Below are 23,254 nucleotides of genomic sequence, written 5' to 3' on the forward strand. Positions count from 1 at the left end.
TGGGGTTTAATGGTCCAGTCTGTCTACACACATCCAAAACACTGTTAATATTTTAAGTCTTTAGGAGTAAGGGGTTGGAGGGACTCCTAATTACTTAAGCCTGACTGCTACACTATAAGAGGAGCTATTATTATTATCTCCAAATCATGATACTATGTAAAAATCCAAGCATATTTTCAAGTTCAGAATAACAAAACATGCTTAAATGCCTAACTAGCATGTATGCATACTGCTGTGCGTGCTTCAACCAAATAAGTAGTCTGACTGTGGAGCCCTGGAGTTGGTGGTAAACATCCCCACACAGTGTACTCCCACTGCAATGAACGCATGCTGCTCATCATGAAGAAGGAAGATGGTAGTTCGCTAAGGCGAACACACCCCCACATCACACGGTCCGTCAAGGGGCTCGTTGTTATTGTAGCAAGCCCTGCGTGCACACTGTCACTAGCAAGTCTCATTTCTCTGATAAAAAACGAAGCGAAATTAGACACTAAACCCTGCCGACATACTCTTATTAGCACTTTGACACTGAAGAGAGACTCATTTTGAGTACGTGGATGTGTATCGGACGGCATCTTCAAGCATTATAAAACCGATATTACTTTGGTACTAGCTCCGTACTGGCCGTGTAGAGAAGGGGAAAACATGTCCACCTCCCATTTTCCTATGCATCAGCAATAGCCCCGACGGCTAGCGTGGCGTCGGTACTGCGTAGCATGGTAGCTGTCCTAGCTTAACACCAAACAGCAATGGTAATGATTTAGCTTTGTGTATAAGCTCCGCCAACTTTAGCTACGGTGATTTAACCCGCTACGTAGTAATATACTGGCCGAAGGTAAACACAGCAATCTCCCGTGCAAACCTGCAACTTTAACATCGCTTGCGACAGGATGATAATGGTGTAGTTTCAGCTGTGAGATGTAGACAGCTAGCCTGCAAGCTAACCAATCAGCTATGTTAGCCAAGTCTCGCTGGAAAGGTTGACACCTGCAAACAGCCAGCTCTTGAGCTCATGTTGCAAATACTAAGCTATTTAACTGGCAACGATTATCTAATAGAAACCTGTAAGTAAGTTAAGTGAAAAATGAACAGTCCTTTCTCGGATACGTTGAAGACAGACGCTAAGTTTACGTTAGCTTGTTACAAACCAAAATTGTGTAGTCTCGCCTCCTTCAAGTTGACATGTCTTGTTTTCAAACACATTACACTATACTATCTTGAAGGTCCCATGCTGTTACACAACGATGAGACGTCGCTATAAACTCAGATGTTTAAATCATATTTTACTGTGAGAAATTAATATTAATGCTAATACGGGATGATAACTTTTACTGTTTCAATCTACATGAATTATAAGGTCCAGCCCTGAAGGCTTCACGTCAAGCTAATGTCAAGTAGCTAACTAGTGAACCAGTTATAACGGCTTTGTTACACTGTGTAACGTTACGTTAGTCACCAAATGTGCCAGTATATGTGTTAACAGTGTTGTGTGTAATTAACAAGATAACACCAGGATTTCTCCACAGTGTTTTAACGTTAGCACCAGTTCATCCAAACTATGTGGATGTAACGTCTGTCCTCACTCTCCACTGAGGAAGAAGAAAACTTTCTTTCCAGTAGAGACCATAAATCGGATAACCATTTGGTGTTTGTGTTGTTTGTAACTGAAGTGAACGTTATAACACGTTACTGTGGAGTTTAAGGCCACACAACCAACTCAAAGTTAACTGAGCATCCTGGAAATGACAAGTTTGCTCAGAGCCACACTTCACGTGAGGAGGAGGAGAAGATGGTCAACGTAATAGCTCTTCATCTGAAATGTAAGAAACGGCTCTTCGTGCTCTGCAGTCTAACCGATGCTCCCGGGTTACCATCGGGCTCCTGTCCTGTGCTTACCTCCCCGCTGCTCGAGTCACTCGATTCCCCCAAAACATCCCGAAATTTCTGCAGGTTGCTCCCGATAACCGAAGAGACCTGTAGTGCAGCATCAAATCCGGGTCCGAGCCCAGCTGCGTTAGGGTGGGCTCCCGAGACACTCCGCAGAGAGGCAGTAACCCTAATTCGGCCCGCTCTCCTCCCGGTACCGGAGTTGCAGCTCCCTCCGGGCCGAGCGGGGAACCGCCACCGACAGCTGTGCGCCATTTTACACTCTGCCTGTCTGCCCTGCGATCAGAGATACCTCGGTGGGCGGAACCCTAACCCAGCACTCCACATAAACAACCTCTACCAAAGCGCTCTGCTCTCACTGGCCGACACGTCGTTATGCAGGTTGCGGGGCGGAACTGAAGAAACCCCGACAATGCATTTTCTCAGCGGCCCTATTCAGACTCTGCATGGCTGAATCCAAATCAGGTTCAGGGGCTTTGCCCGGGAAAGAAGCCTCGCACTTGAATCACAAGGAAGGACAAGACCGTTAGTTTGCGGTGCAGTTAACGTTACCTAAACAAGGAGAGTGAGAATGTTTTTATAAGCTGCAACCGGCAAACTCTAAGATGACACAATACAAACTACGACTGAAAAAGCAATATTTTATGCTGCATATTGTAATAATTGCCTGCATTTATGTATTAGGGCAGGGGCGTTGCAATGAATTCTGCACCCCAGGGAAGAGCATTGCTCTGCTGCCCCACTCCCAACAACACCACCCATACTAACCACTTTTTACAAGATAAATTGTCTTTTTAAAAACTGCTGTGAAAATGCATAGAGCTTAAGAAGGTCTACCCTGGGCCTAGTCACCAGGCACTCACCTGCAAGCTCTCCAGGGAGGGCTTTGGGACAGGCCCCAGCTTCTGATACAGTTAAGATCCCTCAGAAAGTCGCAAAACCTTAAAGGCTTTTAAATCACTTTTATTTTGGCATCTCACTCTGGGTGGGTGGATCATGGTACTGATACTCTCCAACACTTAATCTTGTTTTGAGAATCAATAGGATTGATGCAAAAAGAAAAATATAAGTTATTTGGGGTTATTTTACATGCATTTGTCGAAGTTATTAACAGTAATTAACCATTAACTACAAAAGACAATTTAGTTTGGCTACCACCAAGCACATGCAAAGGGTACATTTAAACTAACGTTTAATTATATGTAATAAATATAATCATTATTATAACCATGAACATGTTAAAATAGTCAATTCATATATGAAAATGTATATAGTACAATGAAAAAGTAAGACCGAAAAGATGAAGACTACCAAATCCAATAACAATTGTGTATTTCCACCTGAAAGTGTTTCTCAATACACTTGGTTGAACAACCAAATAAATTCTATCTAAAATATATATTTTTTGAAATAGAAGTTTTCACTATCACCATCTTAAACTTTGAAAATAGTTTACTCAGTGAAAAATGTCAAAGACGCCAGTTTCTTATTACCTTGACACTCTCTCTGTAGTTATCTTTACCCCACATGTACTTGAGAATGGGATACATGGTCTTCTATAGTTGAATTTCTGTTCAAACTGATGAGGATCACCTGAAAAAAAAAAAAGATGAAAATTAAATAAAATCAAACATTGCTAACTTCAGTGGCCGGGTTGGCTCAGTAAGTAGAGCAGGCGCACATATACTGAGAGGCTTATGCCTTGACGCAGAGGTCCAAGGTTCGAGTCTGACCTGTGACGATTTCCTGCATGTCTTCCCCCCCCTCTCTCCCCTTTCTCACCTGTCCTGTCAAATTAAAGGTAGAAAAGCCCAAAAAATAATCTTAAAAAAACAACAACTTAGTGGCCTACCACTTGGGCCTACCACTTTCAAGCGGAACCTGCCATTAGGAAACGGAATGTGTCCCGGTGGAACACGCGTGGCATACCGCAGTACTGAGCAGCATAAGTGGATCAGTTTATGCTGGTGTACTGAGCAGCATACCACTCCAGGGATTGCATTATGTCGCTGTACCACTAGTGGCATACCATCATCTGCGCTACTGCAAAGATAGGAGCTCATGTGGCCCAAAACTATTACAGTAGTACTTACAGCTACAGTACATGGGGGGCTCTGGCTCTAAAGAATTTCACACATAGTTGTTGAGCTTGCCTGACATAAAGACATCATTACTATACAAGCAGTTTAGAAATGACTTGGAGACATAATATAGCAAGTTAAGAACCCTCAAAATTGATACTTATTAAGTGTGCTACACAAACCTAAGACAGTTGATATTATTAAAGGAGGATAAAATATTCTGATATTGTCCTTTAGACTAAATATTTACCATAACCTAGGGGTTGGAAAAAAATCGATAATAGCATAGTATCGCGATATTTTTCGTGGCAATACTGTATCGATACACAGACTCCCAAGTATCGATCTATTATTATACATGTGTTGGTCAGTTTGTCTGTTTGGCAATACCATTTTGCAGCAATAAAATTGAAGTGAGATGAACAAACAGACATTTATCTTTTCAGATAAAACAGATGTTGACAAAGTTTCCTTCTGGGGATATAATTTGAAATTGGGAACAATTTGAAGTTGGAAAAAAGGTAATACATTGCAACGCATTGCTTATGTTTAAAATCGCTATTATATTTTATCGAGACATCCTCTTTTTCTATTTGTTATCCATATCCAAAAACACTAATTTTAAAAGTACTGAACTCTGTCATATTTCTGAAAGAGAACGTAACAATGTCTTATATAACGCACATTAGTTTTATTTTTTAAATCATACTGTACATCCAAAATAAACATTTTATAATCACAATTAAAAACAAAAATATTGCATTATAATTTAACCCATGTAATCATTCAGGTGGTAGATAGTCAACATACAGTATGAGGGCATGCCAACAAATACATAATCTTTCTCTCACATTTTGCCATTTTATACAACCACACTTGATTTTGAATTAAAACTCTTTAATTCAAAAAGCTACTCAAAAACAGGTCATCTTTTTTCTGATCTTCTTTCATTTATATTCTACCCACAGCTCCCTGTATACCCTAAAGAAACAAACTCATAATTATGTCTCTTAAGAGTATGAAACAAGTCAGAACCTCATTCGCTGACATTTACTGCAAGGCTCTTGGTGTCAGGCACCGATTCTATTTATCATTTGTTTGCCCACATGTTAATACACCATGCTCGCACACAACAAAAAAATCTGATTAAAATGCTAGATCAGGATACGTCAGTTAATCTGGTTAATGTTAATTCAAAAGGATGAGAATGATTATTATACACACTGCCGGTCAAACATTATTGAACACCCTATATTCTGGCTAATTTCTTTTTTGTTCAATCACAAGAAATGTGGTCATTGTAAAGAAGTCATAATTAAACACAATTAGAGGTTGATATGATTAAATTGAGAAAATATTGTGATTTTTTAATCTTATTGGAAATAAACTAGCCGTAATACATTTTGGAAGCTCATGTTTCGATTCATTTATTGAAGCCATTCAGCTCAGTCAAAGATGAACCAAACAAATCAGGAACTGTTTAGACTTGCCGTCTCTACATTTTTATGAAAGCTAGGCATATATTATTAAGTATGGTTCAGCAAATGCATGGCTTATTTTTCACGTCAGATTTAGTGAGTCCAACTTAGGTTCAACATTTGAAATTGAAAGCGGTGTTTTGATAGCATCTTCTTGCCTTTTTGGGTCAGGAGCAGTCATTTTGCGGTCATGATCCTGAGTTTCTTAAAGGGGCACTTCACAGATTTGACACTTTTTATTAGTCAGTTTACTTGTCATGAAAACAATTGCATTATGTCATCTGTAGCTCTAAAGGGAGCTTTCTAAAATCGGAGACAATATTTAATTTATAATTAAAATTGCCAGCCAAAATGTTATTTTTAAAAGGACTACACTTTAATAATACAGTTTTTTGCTTTCAAGATGCCCATTGCACTACTGTCAATTAATATTAATTTGTAACCTAGCATGTGATTTTAGAATGCATTCTGGCATTTTTAAGTAGACTTAATTTTCTTGTTTTTGCATGTATTACATCCTAAAATGTGGTTCAAATTAGTGTAATTATTGTATAGTTACTGAAACACATTTTAAATCCTTATATCCAACAACCTATTAGTTAGCAAGCTCTCAGATCTTAACGAGGTCTTTAATTAGTGCTTGATTAAAGGCAGGTGCATGAAGATGCAAAGACACTTATCTATATACGCATGTTAAAATACATAAAAAAAAGTCTAAACAGTATGGTTTTGTGCTTCAGGTGTCTTATTACAATGAACAATATTTTGAACATCTCCAAGTAAATCTAGATTATTTCCACTAAAATAAAGTCACACACAATTAAATTCAGTTTTATCTGTGCCTTGTCTTTAATCCCTAATTTTATTTACAATGCTGCTTGAGTTAAACCCAAAGGGCTGAAATGTAGGGTGTTCAAGAACTTTAAAAGGCAATGCATAATGTATTCTTCATTAAGGTGAAATCAAGGTCAAATCATAAACAATTCCATCCATTTTCTGCCTTAAGAGTTCCCAAAAATACTTACCTTGCAGTATAAAATTTGGTAAGGGCCAGGTGGTCAGTCAGGAGTTCATACAGTACATTCAACAAGTCCTGTTGAAACAGATACTTCTGGCCACAGTTCCCATTGTAATAATAACTAATTAATACACAGTATTCAGGGAGAGAGGAACCAGCGCGTGTATCACCCTACTTATGTTACCATAGGGCATGATGGGAGCTGAACAGCTACTGTGTGGATTGGTATGGATTCTGAAGTTGTCACCAGTCAGTGGGCTACAGTTTGCCTGGACTGTTGTCACAGAGAGAATCCACTGAGCGTGAAGGCTGCATGTAAAGGCTAATGCAATGTTAGTCTGACCGGAGGAGTCAGAAGAAATCCACAGAGGCAAGCACACCATGGATTAGCCAAGAAGCAGAGGAGCACGCGAAATGTGAGCCGGGAAAGAAAACAGGGATGCAGTCATTGTTTATCACAGCGAGGGTTCACGGCTAGCCACTGGGTCCCAGCTGCAGCCTCTCCTGCTTATGCTTATCCAGCCACTGTAAGATCTGCTGTTTGAGTTCCTCGTTTGGCCTGATCTGGTCCATGGTTAGAGGACTGCGGTTGAAAGGGTCTGTCTGGTCACTGCGAGGAGGACATAATGAATAAATGGTTACTTATTTGACTCCTGCACACCAAGTTTTTGGTGTATACATCTCATTCACAATTTTATTTTCTGACTATACAGTAATAGCGTTTAATCAAATTACATTAAAGACACATATATCCCAACTTCGCTGCTTACAAAAAAGACAAATAATGACAATCATCTTAAGAGAGGTGCTTTGTAGAAAGTAACTAACCTGAGGAGATGCCTTGCTATAGTTGAGCGGTCAACTGTGACATTTGAGGAAGGGAGAAGAACAGGATCGAGCATCAGAGTAGACATGATGGGATCCAAGAACTCATCTGGGGCATCTGCATACGTCTCCTCTTCCTGCTGCTGTCTATCTGCATGGGACTAAAACAGAGGCACAATGACAAAAACGTTTTCAGTGTTTCCACCTGTATTCACCACAGTGAACACTGCATAGGGTCATAAAAAAACAAATATGTGTATTGTACTGTATGTATGCTAGTGTTATCTTGCAAACCGTTTCCAAGTCAAATGATACCTTTATTTTATCAGCAATGAGTTCAAAAGCCACAATCATGTCCCCAGGCTTGTTGATCTTCTTCAGTACCCTAACTGTTTGAGAGAAGAGGGTAGGAGAGTAGGATCGTCCATCCTTTGGGACAGTAGCACAGAAATTCTCCTCATCACTGCCAAAGACAGAAACAAACTTTTTTTAAAAAAACCACAACAGTGATCGTACTCAGCTATGTGCCACTGTATTTCTTCTCCAGAGGATATGGCACCAATAAAATAACGCTTAATGCTTTTTTGTTACAGTGTATTTCATAATTCCACAAAGAGTTGTTAACAACGTACCCCAGATTCAGGTAGATGGTGCAGATGTCAGAAACAAGCTGCTGGGGCTTGAAGTCAAACTCACTGAAGTCCTTGACTTTAAGGGCACCCATCTTAGGACCCACCAGGTGCTGCAGGAAGTAATTCAGCATGGAGATTATCCTCTCAGCCAGGAAGGGGTGCACAAAGATCCCCCTGATCTCTGGAAATGAGGAAAATGATAAGAGAGAAACGCACATGAGACGGATGAAGACAAACTTTTAATTGGTGAATCGATATGAAGAATCAAATCTTTTCTGCCTCACCTGAGGTGAGGAAAGCCAGTGTGCCGATGGTCTCATTAGACATGATGTTGTGGAAGCGTCCCAGCTGTCCAAACATCTGCAGGCTTGACTCCTTCTCTCTTCGAGCATCGGGGACCAGGCCTTCCCACTCCCCTCGATCCCGCTCCAACTGCAGAACCTTGATTTTACTCAGGTACTACAAGATAAAATGTTCACTTATTTCTTTTGTTGGGCTAATAACAAAAACTGACTACTACTAAAAAAAAAACACAGCTAAAATAATAAACAAGTTATTAGTCATGAGGATTTAAATTAATTAGCATTTTTGGCAAGCAAGTTTGTGTCCCCATAGTCGACCAAATCTGTGCCAGATTCCCTCCTTGTGCAGTGTTTTCCCTCGGTTTGTGGAAGACTTGGGTGCACGTATTTGGCGGGGGGTTGTGGGGTCCTCCCTCAAGAGAATGTTAAGTTTTTCAATAAAAAGAAATGCAATTTGACATCATTTTGGACCATTATTATTACCACATCTGTGTCTAAAATGTTGGAAAAGCTAGAGCAGATAATAAATAAATAACACTTAATAATACTTAAAGACTAAACTTGACAAAGATGTCCACTGGGGACCAACTACAATCATTAGATCTGAACGGCTCGGGTGCTGCACCTAAGCCTTATAATTGTAGGAGAAACCCGGTTATGTACAGTATTTTGTAATTTGTCCTTATGCAAAGCCAATCTTTACCACCAATTAAATACATACATACATATTACTTATTTATTATTTAACTTAATTGCTAAAATTGGTGTACAGTTTGCATGTATGGATGATCTTACCTGAATAGCCTCATCCAGTAGGAAGATGGCATCATTCATCAGTAAGTTGAGGAACCTGAGAAACAGAGGGGGATTCATGGCCTCCAGGTTCTCAGATGCATAGTGCGCCAAATGCTGAAACAAGAGATGTCAAACTAAATGAAGAGCACACTGGAATCAATCTGCTTCATAATCTACAGTTTCCCAAGATAATCACCTGGTAAACCATGCATGCCTGTTTTTACCCTCATTCGCTGTCTTGCCTTTACGCTTATGGCTATTGTAGGTCACAAATGGCCAATGCCTATCTCGGCATGCATTGAGTGAAATACAATAAAACATCCTGGACCGTTAACCAGTCCATCGCAGGGCGTTTTCTTTCCTCTCCCAATCCTCCCTACTACTCCTCTCACAATAGAAAGCAATTTGAATGAGATGTGGTGAGAGTGAGGAAAAACGGAGGCCTTCTGGAGGAGTTTATTTGCTGCTCGCCAAAAATCGATGTCTGCTATTGATGAAGTTGCCCGATCATAAACTTCGTAATACACCGTATAGCCGATTAAGATTTTTATGTACATTCACCACAAAATATAAATAGCCCCTTCCCTACTTATGGTGCCCTTGCTCGGACCACACCCATCTTCGAACTCAGCCTTCGTTTTGATCTCAACTACACACCTGTAAAGTTCCGTGCCTGCATCTTGCAAGGTTGTGACAATTACGGTGACAAAATCTGTCCACAGACAGAGACCACATTCACAATATGAAAACGGGTCGTGGCTAGTAGTTAAACCTGTAAGCCTCTTATATCTTTTTAAGTTGGAGGCAAATTTACTTGGTTGAACAACCAAATAAATTCTATCTAAAATATATATATTTTTTTTTAAATAGAAGTTTTCACTATCACCATCTTAAATTTTGAAAATAGTTTACTCAGTGAAAAATGTCAAAGACACCAGTTTCTTATTACCTTGACACTCTCTCTGTAGTTATCTTTACCCCACATGTACTTGAGAATGGGATACATGGGTCTTCTATAGTTGAATTTCTGTTCAAACTGATGAGGATCACCTGAAAAAAAAGAAAGATGAAAATTAAATAAAATCAAACATTGTTAACTTCAGTGGCCGGGTTGCTCAGTGGGTACGCACATATACTGAAAGGCTTATGCCTTGACGCAGAGGTCCAGGGTTCGAGTCTGACCTGTGGCGATTTCCTGCATGTCTTCCCCCCCCTCTCACCTAGCTGTCCTATCAATTAAAGGCGGAAGAGCCCAAAAAAAAATATCTTAAAAACATTGCTAACTTTGTTTTCACCTCATGCAGCTTCTCTCCTTATCTTGATGACCATCTTAAACACACACAAAAACAAACAAACCTCTTCACCTGACTAGAAAAAGACCCCAAATGATCCAAAGAGTCAGTTTATTTTATTTCTTATTGTGAATGTTGTTGTGACGTTTTAATCAAAGATGGCCTTTAATCAGGTTCTTTATACTATTTTCAAGTGTGCATACTTGTGACAGCACCTGTTAAGCAATCTGAATGTGGCTATATCCAATACAGTTATATGCTTCCATCTACAACTAGCAGTAGCAAGTACATATTTGTGAGAAATACAATACCTGTGAATTCAATGTCTACAAACACAGCGATGAGGGCCTCAGCCAGCTGAGGTGCATGTCTATAGGAGCAGAAGACTCTCTCTCGCTGGAATACAATTGGCTGAGCAGCACCAGCAGCTACCGGCTCCATATGGGGCATCACTGCCTCTAAGACCTCTGCAAGCTTTGCTCTTAAATGAGGGTTCTTCATCCTGTTGTAGATACAGAACAGGAGGGATTGAAAAAAAAAAAACATTTGCACCATTCAAGCCCTCTTGGGCCTCACAATTTTTCCTTTCATCCGACCACGATCACTGACATGATAGATTAAGTCATGTACCTCTCTACGTTACCCATGAAGACAGTGATGAAGTTAAGAATCTGCTCCAGACTTTCCGCAGAAGTCTCCAAAACATCGTCTGCGAATCGACGCAGGAAGATGAAAAAATCTCCCAAGTTCTCTGCAAAAAACTCTGACAAACAAAAGGCACTCCTAAGTTATGAGTATCATATGAATGAATGTTCAGCATGAATGAATATTTGTACTGGCTAACCACCAACCCACAATTAAGAGAAATTACAGTTCAGACTCTAAACCCTGAACCCCTTGGTTCAGTCTGACAATCAAAGATAAAGTTTTGCTTTTTGTTCCACTGTATTTGTAGTGTAGAAGAAGATCTGACCTACCTGGTACATAGCAGAGCACAGTATTCTGTAGGGAGGGCAGGGGAAAACTGAGTGCTACATGTCCAGGGCCCTGGTTCCCCAAACCAAGCTGAACCAGCAGAGCAGCCGTGGAAGCTTGAAGGTTAAGGCAGCATTGCAGCATGGCAGGCTGCGTGGTGGCAGCTTTGGTTGACAGGTAAACAATCATCAGACGCTCAAACTGCTCCAGGAGCTGCTCCGACATTGGGTTGCCCGTTCGCTGGGCCTCCTGCCACGTCACCTGGAGCCGGTGGAGAGACTGGTTCATCTTCACCATCTGCTCATGGAGTCTGAGTCACAGGTGCATGGACACAAACAGATAAAGACAATACTGGTTAATGCTGACATATGGTGTGAACATAAGGGACATACAGTACACTACATTTCTGCAGGATCTGTGAAACAGAACTTTTTGAACTTCTTAATGGAAGATTTGTTGGTGCTTGTTCAAAGTTATGTACCTGTGGAAGCCAAGATGCAGGGTGAGCTGTGTGAGGACGAGGTTTTCAGTCAGCAGGCTGTAGGATTGTGCAGCCTCCACCGGCTGCTGAGGGGGCACAGGGATCAGACAGGTTTCCTTGTCGAGACCTGGTATAAGACATTGGGGATAATTTAGGCATGACATGTAATGCATACTCTTGGAAAATCCTACTGCTATTAATAGAACTGCTATAAAAAAACTTACTAAAGCAAAACAAATACCAGAGCTGCTGCCACTAACACTGATTCATAAAACTGATAAAACAATGTATTTAAAATGGTAAAAGGGAATGTTTTTTGACCGTCATTTTCACATACCTGTTGCGTGCACATTACGATTGCGCCTCTCTTCTTCACTCAGCTCTTTGAGGGCGCAATAGGTAGGGTTGAAGGTGAGCAGTTTGGCCGACCGCGGCCTGCAGAAGGGCTGGCACAGCTTCAGTAGTGCTGCACCCAAGTTTAAAAAGAATGCATCTGAAGCGTACATCTGGAAGAAGATCTCTGGCATCTGATTGGCCCATATCTTGGCCCGGCCAGCGTTCGCCTGCAGACAGCTGCCCAACCACGTGAGCAGCAAGTGGCGTGTCTCATCAGACCGCTGGAGCAAGTTTTTCAAGATCTGGTGCAGCTTGTCATGAAACTGACCCATAAACTGCAACACAAGAGGAGTAAACATCATTAGGCCTGAGACATTTGTAGTTTGACATTCACTTAATGTTTTATTTTTTCAAAAAAAAGAAAAAAAGAAAAGTCAAGCAAAACAGCAACATCAAACTAAAGAGAATCTGTTTACCTGGTGGATGTTGGCCTCCTGGACCTTTGTCTCCTGGGCGCTGGAGCGGGAGGGGTTCAGGAAGTAGCCATGTCCCTCCACCACACCTGGGGTTTTCAGCAAGCAGGAGATACTCAACACTGCTCCCAGTAAGGTCTTCTGGTACTGCAAACCATTAGCTGGGTCTTTAGGCTGAATGTGTTCCACCAATACCTAGGATAGGGGTGGGGGTTAAAACTGTTACAAGGATTTGAAAAATAAACATGAAAAGTTTAGGGGCCCTATCTTGCACCCAGCGCCAATTGACTTTGTACACCGACGCATGTATCGTTCCTATTTTGCACCCGATGCACAGCGGACTTTTCCCTCCACAGACTCACATCGGTAAATTAGGGAATGAACAAATCAGCAAAAAGAGGAGGCGTGTTCCGGCGCCAACGTTCCCTAGTGCTATTTTGCAGTTTCAGAAAACAGTTCCGCCACAGACCAGGAAAAACCTAGTCTAAAGTCAGTGGCGCGTTATTCAGATGCTTGGCCGTAATGTAGAGTGTGCACACCGTGCATACACTTTGCTTCTCTCATCTCACGGACCCAGCAGTTACCATTTTTGCAAACCATACATAAATACAAGGAAAAATATGACCTTGTTTTACACAACATTTCCATGAATCATGGATGTGTTGATGACATAAATGAGGAAATATTGGAGGACTTAAGGAGATGTGATGTTGAACTGCATGTGCCGATGCCACTTAACCCCAATGCCCCAGCAGCAGCACGGGAAAGGAGAGACAGAAGAGCTGCATCGTCTATAGTGAGGTAATCTCGGCCTAATGTTAGACTACATTGCAAAAATATCATTATGCATTCATAACCTCGTGATTCAGTGAGAGTGAGAGAGAGCCCAAAACATTGGAAAGTATGTTTTTGTGACATTTCTTTATTTATATTTTGTCAAAAAGAAAACTCAATAGCAAACGTCGGTCTCGTCGGCTGTGAACCTCTCCTGGTGTGCACCCATGGATGTATTAAGAGCGTGCGCCTAGCAAATCCTCCATTATAATAGCAATCCGCCATGGAACAAGCGCGCCTGCTTTTCAAGGGAATGTGAGATAACACTCTGATTGGTTTATTGCACGTTACGCCCAAACCACACCTATGAGTAATGTAGCTACTTCAGACCAACCCATTTTAGATTTGCGTCGAGCGCAAGAGTCATTTATCCCGCCGGTATAATAGCAACAGCGTCCGAGATCCACCCATAAAGCTACTTGCATTTGGCGTTTGATACTTGCGTTTCAGATCGTTAAAATAGGGCACTAAGTAGCACTGTGAAATATTATGCCATTACTGTATACCTGATTATGATTATGTGATTACTGTATATTATCGTAAATTACTTGATTAGAAGTGGGCACTGAAATGAACAGTTGTTGTGAGTAGGCACATTTACGATAACATTTGCAAACATCCCTGTGTGTCTCCTGACCTTGGCAATATCTTTATGGTGGCTGAAATAGAGCAGGACATCCAGGTAGGAGTAGAGGACAGGCTGGCACAGATCCAAGTCTTTGACGCGTCCCTGGAAAATATCAAACACTGGTACTATCACCTCCTCGAAGGTACGCACCTCCTGGTCGGAGAGCAGGCCAGCAATGGCCTCCTCCACAAACTCAACCACCTCCTCTGGCTCTGAAACACAGCGACTTTGTAAGAAACTAAGAAGACAAAACTCAAAGCAAAACTTTCCAAAGACAACAAGAGAAATAAGTCAAATATGCGAGAAAAGAAACAGTCCTGAACCTACGTGCTCTACTGAAACCTTCCAGCAACAGGTCCAGAAGCTGTTCGTAGATATTCTGGCTGATGTAGATCTCTGGGGTGAGCAGAACCGTCCGTGTGTTGGAAACGGTTAGGTTCTTACAGCGAACGGCAAACGGCAGTAACTTATCTGGTACCTTCGTCACCTAATGCACAGATAATCACGTCACTGAATTATGGAAGAGCATGGGTTATTTTTGTGTTCCAATTACCGAGAATAGTCTATTAACAGCTGGTAATCTCTTATAATAGTGCTACAATTACAGTCCTGTAGGAAAAACGTGCACCTCTTCTTTGGCCCTCTGGTAACAAGCAAAGAGGTAAGGGATGGCACACTTCTCTCCAGCATCACGGTCGGCAGACAGGTTAACAGCGCTGCATGACGTCATGTAGATGAGGTGGTTTCCTGGCTCGAGTACCAGCAGACGGTTAAACAGAGCCTGGAGGACACAAATCAGACCGTGTAAAACATTTTGCACATCTGCTTACTCACCCATACATTTTCTAAGCACCTGAATACATAAAAATATTCATATGTCAAGCGATTCCTTAAATTTCTGTATCCATTTCTTACATAATGAATCAAACAGGTCTCCCTTTCTTCAGTCTGATGAAGGGTGCCCTTGGTGTTGCTTTAAGGTTGCCATTTCTTCCCCAGTTATACCAAACATTTAGTGGTTTATTGAAATGAGGGAAACAAGACATGGGAAGAATAGAGTGATGAGATAAAAAAACAAAACAAAAAAAACCACGTTGTTGACATCTGACCTGTTCTATGTTGTCCATGTCCAACCAGTCCTGTCCATCCAGATCAGCAGCCATCTCCTCCAGGTAAACACAGCGAGGGGGGATCCCATTACCTCCTCTCATACTGGGGTCACCTAGGGGTGAATAAAACCATTGTCCTTAAAATAAAATCTGCTCGAATCATATTACACATAACAACCCATGATGTTTAAACCACTCCAAGCAATGAATACTGGATTAGTTGTAGTTGAGAAAATAATCAACAGCATTAACATCAAAATTAGAATAAATAAAACACAGGAGAATTTAATGCACAGCATGTATTTTATGTACCGTACTCTGGTTTGTTTCCAACTGAGGTGGCAGATCACAGTGTGCAAGGTCTTTGTGTAGTCTTAAGGGGTGGTGAGTCATTTGTTGCAGTACTTACAGGAAACTTAGAATTTTACTTTCAAAACAGCTAGCACCATCCAGAACAGCTAATTTAGGTACATGATCAGACGTCTGTCTTTATGTCTGTCTGCCTCTCTGTCTGTCTGTCTGTCCCTTCCAGGTTGAAGCAAGTATCTCAGGGAAAAGTGGTTTACTGGTAATGTAAAAGGGTCATCATGGATTATGTGACCTGATTCTGCAACCCCATCTAACACCCAGGGTTTTACACTGGTGTCACACTGGTCAACTTTGGTATTAAAGGGTTACACAGACACTAGAGTCTAGTGTTTCCCACACATAGACTAATTCGGGGCGATGCGCCACAGAATCAACCCCAGCCACCACATACTGCGTTTCGTTAATCTTTTTTTTTTTTTAATGCTATTTAAAACACGCAGCGTATTCGTTCAGCTGCATTTCCTTTCCCTGCTCTCCCTTTCATCTCTCTCTCACACACACACACACACAAAGCTACAGAGGCAATCTCGCTATTAGTGTAATCAAAAAAACGTATGTTCAAAGTAAAAAACAGCTTGCACTCTACATTGTGCCATATGAGATAATGTGCATGTTTTTTTTTAAATACCCCAGTTAGACCGACACCGTGACAGGGGTCAGACCAGCGTCTGGGATGTATCTAAATGGATCGCAACCTTTCTCCCAACAATGATTGGACACAAGTTGAAAGCTGCCTGGCTTTGCTGGTCAGGCATCTCTATTGGAGGTGAAGATTAATTCAATAATACTGACATTACGCCTGTCACGATAGTCAATAAATCAATTAATCGCACGATAAAAAAAATTAGCTCGATAATTTTTCCGGCCGCGATAATTTCCATTTGCATGCTTGTTTGTTTTCCTTGTCTCTCTCTCTCTCTCTCTCTCTACCAAAGAGACTGGAGGACCACTCTCGGTTCCTTAGCGTAACGAGGAGTGAACCCTTTTGTCAGTCGCATGGTCTTTGTGTGGGGGCGGGACTCCTGGCGGAGAGAGAAAACACTAGTTGAGAGTTGGAGCAGGGTTTCCCGCAGCACTTTGCAGTTAAGGCACCGTCAAAAAAAATAAAAGTATATGAGCAATATCCGCCGTGTTACTCGGCGTCCTGTTTTCTCCCTTTCACTCCAAACCACAGTTGACAACCTGCAGGTGGAGGCGGTGGAGACAGGCTCGGACATACACGCCGCTGTGGACTTGTCAGTCTCGCCAGCGGTTTCAGGAAAGTGGCTGCATGTGTCCGACAATGCACAGAACATTAACCGGTACAAGCCTACAGCTGCCCGCGGACACGGAGTGCGGAAAGTGTGTCAAAGATGCGCCTGTGTGTGTGTGTGTGTGTGTGTTTGTGTCGGCCTGCCCCCACGAAGCTCCGACCTGCAGAGGAGCAGAAGCTGCACCTTTGCTGCATATGCAGATAGTCATATAGATAGATTTAATTTATTAATTACATATTATTTAAATTTAATATTTAGTGTTTAATAAATAATTGTTAAATGTAGTACAGAGTCTGTAGTCTATTGCACAAACACTCGAGGAATGCTGCAAACATTTGACAGCCAGTAGGCTATGAATTGCCTGGGAGAACCTACGTGTCACAAACGGCAATTTACACAACTTTACAACAGCGTGAAAGACGACATACTAAAGGAGATGAAAGACATATTGTGGATATCTAAAATGTCTTCCAGTTCCAGTGTTAAATATTCTTTAGAAATAAAATGATCTTTGAAAAGGTGTACCTGCATTATTTATAGGTGTGATTGGCAAAGGACAAAAAAGCAGGAAAATATACGCCACACCCATGACGCTGCCCATGACGCTGCGACAGCACCCCTCGGATTTCCCTAGGGGGGTCTGGGGGTATGTCTGTGGTGACCAGGTCCACCTCACACAAACTTCCTTCTCCCATTCTCTCTCCTTACTACCACACCCACACCCACACCCACACCCACACCCACGGCACTGTAGCCACAGCAGCCCACATTACCACGCCCATGCAGCCCCACCCACGGACACGTGCATTCACTAATTACATTTGTGTACAGATGGTGAAATAATATAAGCAGTACCTTATATAACAGATTTTTAAACATTTAATGTAACTGGCAAACAATGCTTTCTACTTTTTAAAGAGCACACGTTTATAACAATTTTTTATTTATGCCGTTACTGTCATTCTCTACAGTATGTAGTATGTATGTTGTCACTGTCTGTTCGATTGTCTGTGTTTCTCTCTGTTGACACTGTACATATTGTCTGTCTGGTTCTCCATCTTTTCATCCGTTTTAACTCTAACTCTGCAATTTAAATGTTTTTTATGGCTGTCTGTGATTATACTTCAGGGTTTTTCCTTGCTCAGAATTTGTCTTTGCAGGAACACACAAAGCAGGGGGGGGAGGGGGTCTGGGGGTCCTCCCCCAGGAAATTTTGAGGGTAAAATACTTCAATTTCTGCATTCTGATACATTTTTAGGCAGCAATTTATGTTAAAAATGTCAATATTTATTGCAAGGAAATCACAAAATTCTGGTGGCAGGTAACAATTCAAAATACAAAATATAATGGAATATTATTATATTCAGTAGTCCAGTAAGGAGGCTTTCACATCCGGGACATGGGCCGGATACGACAACACTTGACCCTAAAGTCCAGTTGTTTGTAGGATTGACTTAGGCTACTTAATCAGTGATGTTGAATATAGCCTTGAGTGTAACGGACCACCACAGTTCATACATACATGTGAACCGCGGATTAATTGCAGAGTTTAATCTACATAGTGTAAAACTACTACGTGAATGGGGCACAGCAGAAAGACGGAGCACAGCGACGCTGCTTGTTCAGGGTTTTCATGTGTACTCCTATAGGCCTACACTTCGCATCAGGCGTTAAAACCAACTGTACCGAATTAGACTACTATTTAACGCGATAACGAGATGTTTTTAACCGCTAATGAAACTGTCTCAATTTAATACTGATGCCGTCAGACGGCCGCGCGGACAGACAGCAGTTGGAGTTCCGGCAGAGCTCTGCGCCCGTCAGCAGCGGCTTCTCACTGTGCAGCCGGTCCCCCAGAGCAGCATGATCACCGGGAGGGTCCAGCCTGAACCCTGCAAACAGAGATCCCGTTTGAAGGTGACATGCTTGATTTTGACTGAACGTCCCAATTTAAGTAACCTCTGATCGGGTCGTAGTAAATTAAGTACCCTAAGTTTAAGATTAGGTTAAGACACTTATCAACTCTGGACTCTGTGCTGCTGCCAGCCTGTGTAACGTACGTTACTCACCATCGACTGTTAGCTTCAGCTGGCTAACGTTAGCTGTCAACCTCCCGACTAGCTAGTGATCTAGCGAGGATTAGCCCTTCAGACCACAGTGGACTTCAGTGGACTCTCCATCCAAACTCCCGACTGGACCTTCGTCTACCACAACTGCCGGACTCTTTCAAATACATGTACTCCCTGTCTCCACCGATCACTTGGTAGCGTTGGTCAGCTGTCAGCTTACGCCAGCTAGCTTCTGTTAGCTTCCACCGACTGACGGCTCGCCCAACACATCTGTTCGCTGTAGAGCTCTTTTAGCCACGTTTCCCGACTCAACACTAAGTTAGTGTGGGCCACTACCTCTCTGCACTGCCGAAAATGGTGCTCCTAAAATATTCCTCACTGCAACTTCTCAACGTCATCTGCTACGTCGCTTCAGCTTGCATTGCCAACATAAAATAAAAATATTGTCCCGTTGTCGGCTTCAGCTAAGAAGATAGTTCGCCCCCACACGTCCAAAATTCTTATTCAAATAACCTTTCGTAACGATTGCAGGCTCTTTGGTGGAGCTCTGCTTTGAATGAAGTTACATGGTGACAAATGAATGGACCACTTGCGGAGTGATATGAAGACATGAGTCAGAGGCACAAAAAACGTTGACAGCAGTGACCGGTCATTATGTTTACCAATACCCCCGACCCGTGCCTTGCGACGGATTTGCATGATTTACGAGAGCTTCATTTTCAGGTCGGAAAAGCCAGAAGAATTACACCCGATTATTATGCCATTATCATTATATTAGATGAAAATTGTCTTGGAACGACAATATTATCGTTTATCGCAATAATTTCTGGGACAATTTATCGTCCAGCAAAATTTGTTATCGTGACAGCCCTAACTGATATTTAAATGTAATTTACCTGGCCGTAAAAAGTGAGAAACAGAAAGAATGGAGAAGGAAAGAGAGATGGAGATGTATAAAGAGATAGACAAATCAAAAGAGCATCTGTGTGGACAAGAGAGAGAGGAAACATGACTAAGGATAGAAAGAGAGAAGTTACACCGAAACGTAACCTTTATGTCGTAATTATTCAATGTAATTCACTGTAACTCTTTATCAATTAAGTGTTTGGAACGTCAATGCAGACTGGAGTTTAAGCTGTGACAGCTGTCTCATATTAATTGTTCCAACATGTATTCAATAGACCTAATACTACACTCAAATGCTGTATGAAAGGGGTATAAGTTACAGATCAAAGTCAGATTATTTCCTCCTTTTACTTACTGTTGTCCAGAGTAATGAGAAATATTCGCTGGATCATGTGATTGACATTGAGCTGTTCACACAGCTCCTGCCGGGACCGGAAGGAGCGGCTGATCTCTGCCACAGAGTCGTCATTGTCATCGACGCTGTCTGACACAGAGTTTTCCGACTCGGACTGGCTCTCTCCTGAGTCCTCCACTGTGATACAAGATACAGAGGGTAAGTATGAAACATTTAAGCCAGATGTTAGTATGACCTATACTTACAAGAAATTAAAAAAAAATGATGCTTCTTTCTTCACAATTTCACTGAAATTACATTTTATATATATAAATATATATTTGTTTATATACATTTTGACTTTGAGATCCCTCATAACTAGCACTGACTATACCTCTTCATAGAGGATTGTAGTAGCTCTAAAAACTTTACTTACGTGGTGGTTCAGCAGACTGCTCTGCTTTCTGGCCTGATGCAAATTGCTTGGCATCAGCCAGTGAGCTGAAGAGGGCAGCGAAGGGGTTGCAGGAGATATTCTGGTTGTTGTTGCCCTGGTCAGTCATCTCATTGGGGCTCAACACTCACTCCATCCAAGATCCCAGTCTTAAGGAGCGATGCGTACAGAACACCTAAGTGGCAATGGTACAAGAGATTAGTGAGCATATACATTATATTTCCACATAATCATCATCCCTTTCCATCATTGTCCCACTATCATCATCACCTCAACCTTACAGTAAAATACAGAGTTGTACAACTTCAGCACCTTATCATTTACAGCTTGATAACCTTTTATTATCCCTACATTCAAATTAACTGGAACTTGTGTCTCCAGGCCACCACATAACTCTAAAACTGACATTTTTTTTTACCAAATTAGGTTCCTACTTCACCATAATAATAGAGCTGCAAAGATTAATCAATGAATTGATTAGTTGTCAACTATTAAATGAATCACCAACTAATTTGATAATCGATTAGCCTAATTGGTTTGAGTCATTTTTTATGATTCAAAACTAATTCCAGCTTGTTAAATGTGAAAATTTTCTATTTTCTTCACTCCTCTATGACAGTAAACTGAATATATTTGGGAAACACTGATCGACATTTTCTGACATTTTATAGACCAAACGACTAATCGATTAATCAAGAAAATAATCAGCAAATAATCAACGATGAAAACAATCGATAGTTTCAGCCCTACATAATAGGGGAGTTGTTTAAAGTTATATTGAAAATGTGCTTAGGTCAGTAAGGCATCTTCCTCTTTTCCTTGAGGTTTTAATGTGGCATTACTGGCTCCAGGATTGAATGCCCCTCATTGCCCAGATCCTACAGTCCAGTTGTGCTCAGAAATCTTAACAGCCACCTTCTGCCCTCCTATGGGGCGGCTGTGGCTCAGTGGTAGAGCGGTTGCCTGCCAGTCGGAAGGTTGGTGGTTCGATGTGTGTGAATGTTTATCTGATGAGCAGGTGGCACTTGTACAGCAGCCTCGGCCACAGTGTGTGAATGTGTGTGAATGGTGAATGGTTCCTGTACTATGTAAAAACGCTTTGAGTAGTCGTTGAGACTAGAAAAGCGCTATATAAATACAGTCCATATGTGCAATTCTGCAAACATGTACCTCATATTGTCAGCATGTTATAAGGATATATATATATATATATATATATATATATATATATATATATGTGTGTGTGTATATGAGCTCTACTGTTTCTATCAGTTGACACTGATCACAATAACCTGCTGTATATTTTCCAGTAATGTAAAGTGTGCTGTTAAGATTACTGTTTCCTAGTCCATCTGCTCATTACAATGTCTTCATCTTCTTCTCAAAAAGTCAACACTACATTGGACTGAATAGAAATGCCTTTTTTTGGGTGCCTGATCCTGATGTTTTTACTCCTAATTTATTATTTTCTTCCACACTAACCCTAAGTATTTCTTCTCTGACGAGGTTACAAACTTTTTGGAATGCCATGAAATGGGAATCGATAACATAACTAACGTTACTCCTGCTTACAGTGAAGATATGGACTGGCTGTCGTGTGTTGTCACGGTTACCCATCACTTCAGCTCAGCACCTTACAGTTATACTCGTGTTACTTTGTTGAGCTAGCTTTCCAACCAGCTACACAATTACGCTATTTTAAAAATGTCATGTCACCCGTTACGCAATTAAGTTGCAGCTTTAGCTACTTGACGCTAGTTGGCTAACTAGCTAGCAGGGTTAGCTAGTAGCAGTGACCGTTCTGCATCAGGGCTAGTTAGCTAGTTAGCTAGCTAGCTAGCTAAGCTGTCATGGGGTCACCACGACTCTATTTCAGCATTGGTGTTATACACTGTTAAATGGATTTTACGTATTATCACTCTAAATTATGTATACAAACGATAAAGAGGGCTGTCCTACCTGTTTGGCGAGAAGAAGTGTGTATTTTTGATTTTTAAAAATTGCTTCTACGAAACCAGCGGCAGATCCTCAGTAAATTGAAATTGTGAACGTCATCAAAACGAGACGGAGCGTCTTCTTTGCTGGGTAACTTTTTACAAAACATGAAAACATGATTCTTCTGGAACCATTTGACAAAATGAGCAGACCACATCAGTGTTCGTTTTATATCTTTGTAGAAATATGTTGGAGGGATAAAAACGATGAATCGTTTTAAAAGTCACTTTTTAACCTTATTTCAAATCAGATATTTATAAGGTAGCATTAGATTTTCTTCCTGTCCAGGTCTGAAGTCAGGTTATTCCAGTAGGAAACAACTGTTGGAATAGAGACAATTTCAACACGTATATCACGATTATTATTAATCTTTTTACAGGAGAAACAGGTCCGACCAACACCATGTCATCTTTTTTGGTCATGTACCCATTCTTGTATTTATTTTTTTTGGCAAGATGTCTGTAGGCTATTTATTTCCCAATAATCTGAATTTTCCCTCTCCTATGAATAATTTTTGGCTTTTATCTTACTCTGCTACCAAAGCAATGCAATACTACATCCTCAATTTGAGTTTATTACTCAATCTCAATTTCATAAATCTAAATGTTCCAATCATAAACCTTTTTTATTCATTACCTTTTTCATTTTTGGAAATAAAATCAAACTTTACATTACATCAATCCTATATTTTAAAAACAAGAAAGCTAAGAACCCCCTGGATTTATGTA

General features: G+C 41.1%; 2 protein-coding genes across 7 annotated transcripts in view; both read right to left on the bottom strand.

Moving 5' to 3' along the window:
• The window catches only part of kmt2a (lysine (K)-specific methyltransferase 2A), a 43,612-nt gene extending 41,446 nt beyond the window's left edge, over positions 1 to 2,166 (bottom strand). For 5 of the 6 annotated variants that reach the window (XM_036001554.1, XM_036001550.1, XM_036001551.1 and 2 more), the window contains exon 1: positions 1,897 to 2,166. In XM_036001554.1, coding sequence (XP_035857447.1) covers positions 1,897 to 2,142 — 246 coding nt within the window. In that variant the 5' untranslated portion in view covers positions 2,143 to 2,166. The remainder of the gene's footprint in view (positions 1 to 1,896) is intronic. The other variant, XM_031297054.2, reaches the window with a different exon arrangement.
• A 2,567-nt stretch (positions 2,167 to 4,733) lies between these two features.
• Positions 4,734 to 22,609, bottom strand: ube4a (ubiquitination factor E4A (UFD2 homolog, yeast)). The gene is made up of 20 exons (XM_031297055.2): positions 22,491 to 22,609; positions 20,514 to 20,706; positions 20,099 to 20,275; positions 15,147 to 15,259; positions 14,666 to 14,818; positions 14,365 to 14,524; positions 14,047 to 14,249; positions 12,579 to 12,770; positions 12,104 to 12,437; positions 11,767 to 11,893; positions 11,288 to 11,595; positions 10,941 to 11,073; positions 10,622 to 10,812; positions 9,968 to 10,068; positions 9,019 to 9,132; positions 8,206 to 8,380; positions 7,922 to 8,102; positions 7,605 to 7,752; positions 7,293 to 7,450; positions 4,734 to 7,074 (listed from the first exon to the last, which is right to left on the bottom strand). Exons 2-20 carry the CDS (start codon positions 20,638 to 20,640, stop codon positions 6,939 to 6,941), a joined length of 3,231 nt encoding a protein of 1,076 aa, XP_031152915.1. The 5' UTR covers positions 20,641 to 20,706; positions 22,491 to 22,609; the 3' UTR covers positions 4,734 to 6,938.
• Positions 22,610 to 23,254: the final 645 nt, after the last annotated feature.

Source organism: Sander lucioperca, chromosome 5 (genome assembly GCF_008315115.2).
Source record: "Sander lucioperca isolate FBNREF2018 chromosome 5, SLUC_FBN_1.2, whole genome shotgun sequence".
In the NCBI taxonomy this organism is placed as follows: Eukaryota; Metazoa; Chordata; class Actinopteri; order Perciformes; family Percidae; genus Sander; species Sander lucioperca.

What these genes read in the sequence shown, in the direction of transcription:
- ube4a (XM_031297055.2), bottom strand. Translation starts at nt 20,640, where the DNA reads ATGACTGACCAGGGCAACAACAACCAGAATATCTCCTGCAACCCCTTC. An exon ending in ACTGGCTTTCCTCACCTCAG is followed by an intron (nt 8,103 to 8,205) that starts GTGAGGCAGAAA and finishes CCTCATTTCCAG; the next exon opens with AGATCAGGGGGATCTTTGTG. An exon ending in TCATTGCTGATAAAATAAAG is followed by an intron (nt 7,451 to 7,604) that starts GTATCATTTGAC and finishes CCTCTGTTTTAG; the next exon opens with TCCCATGCAGATAGACAGCA.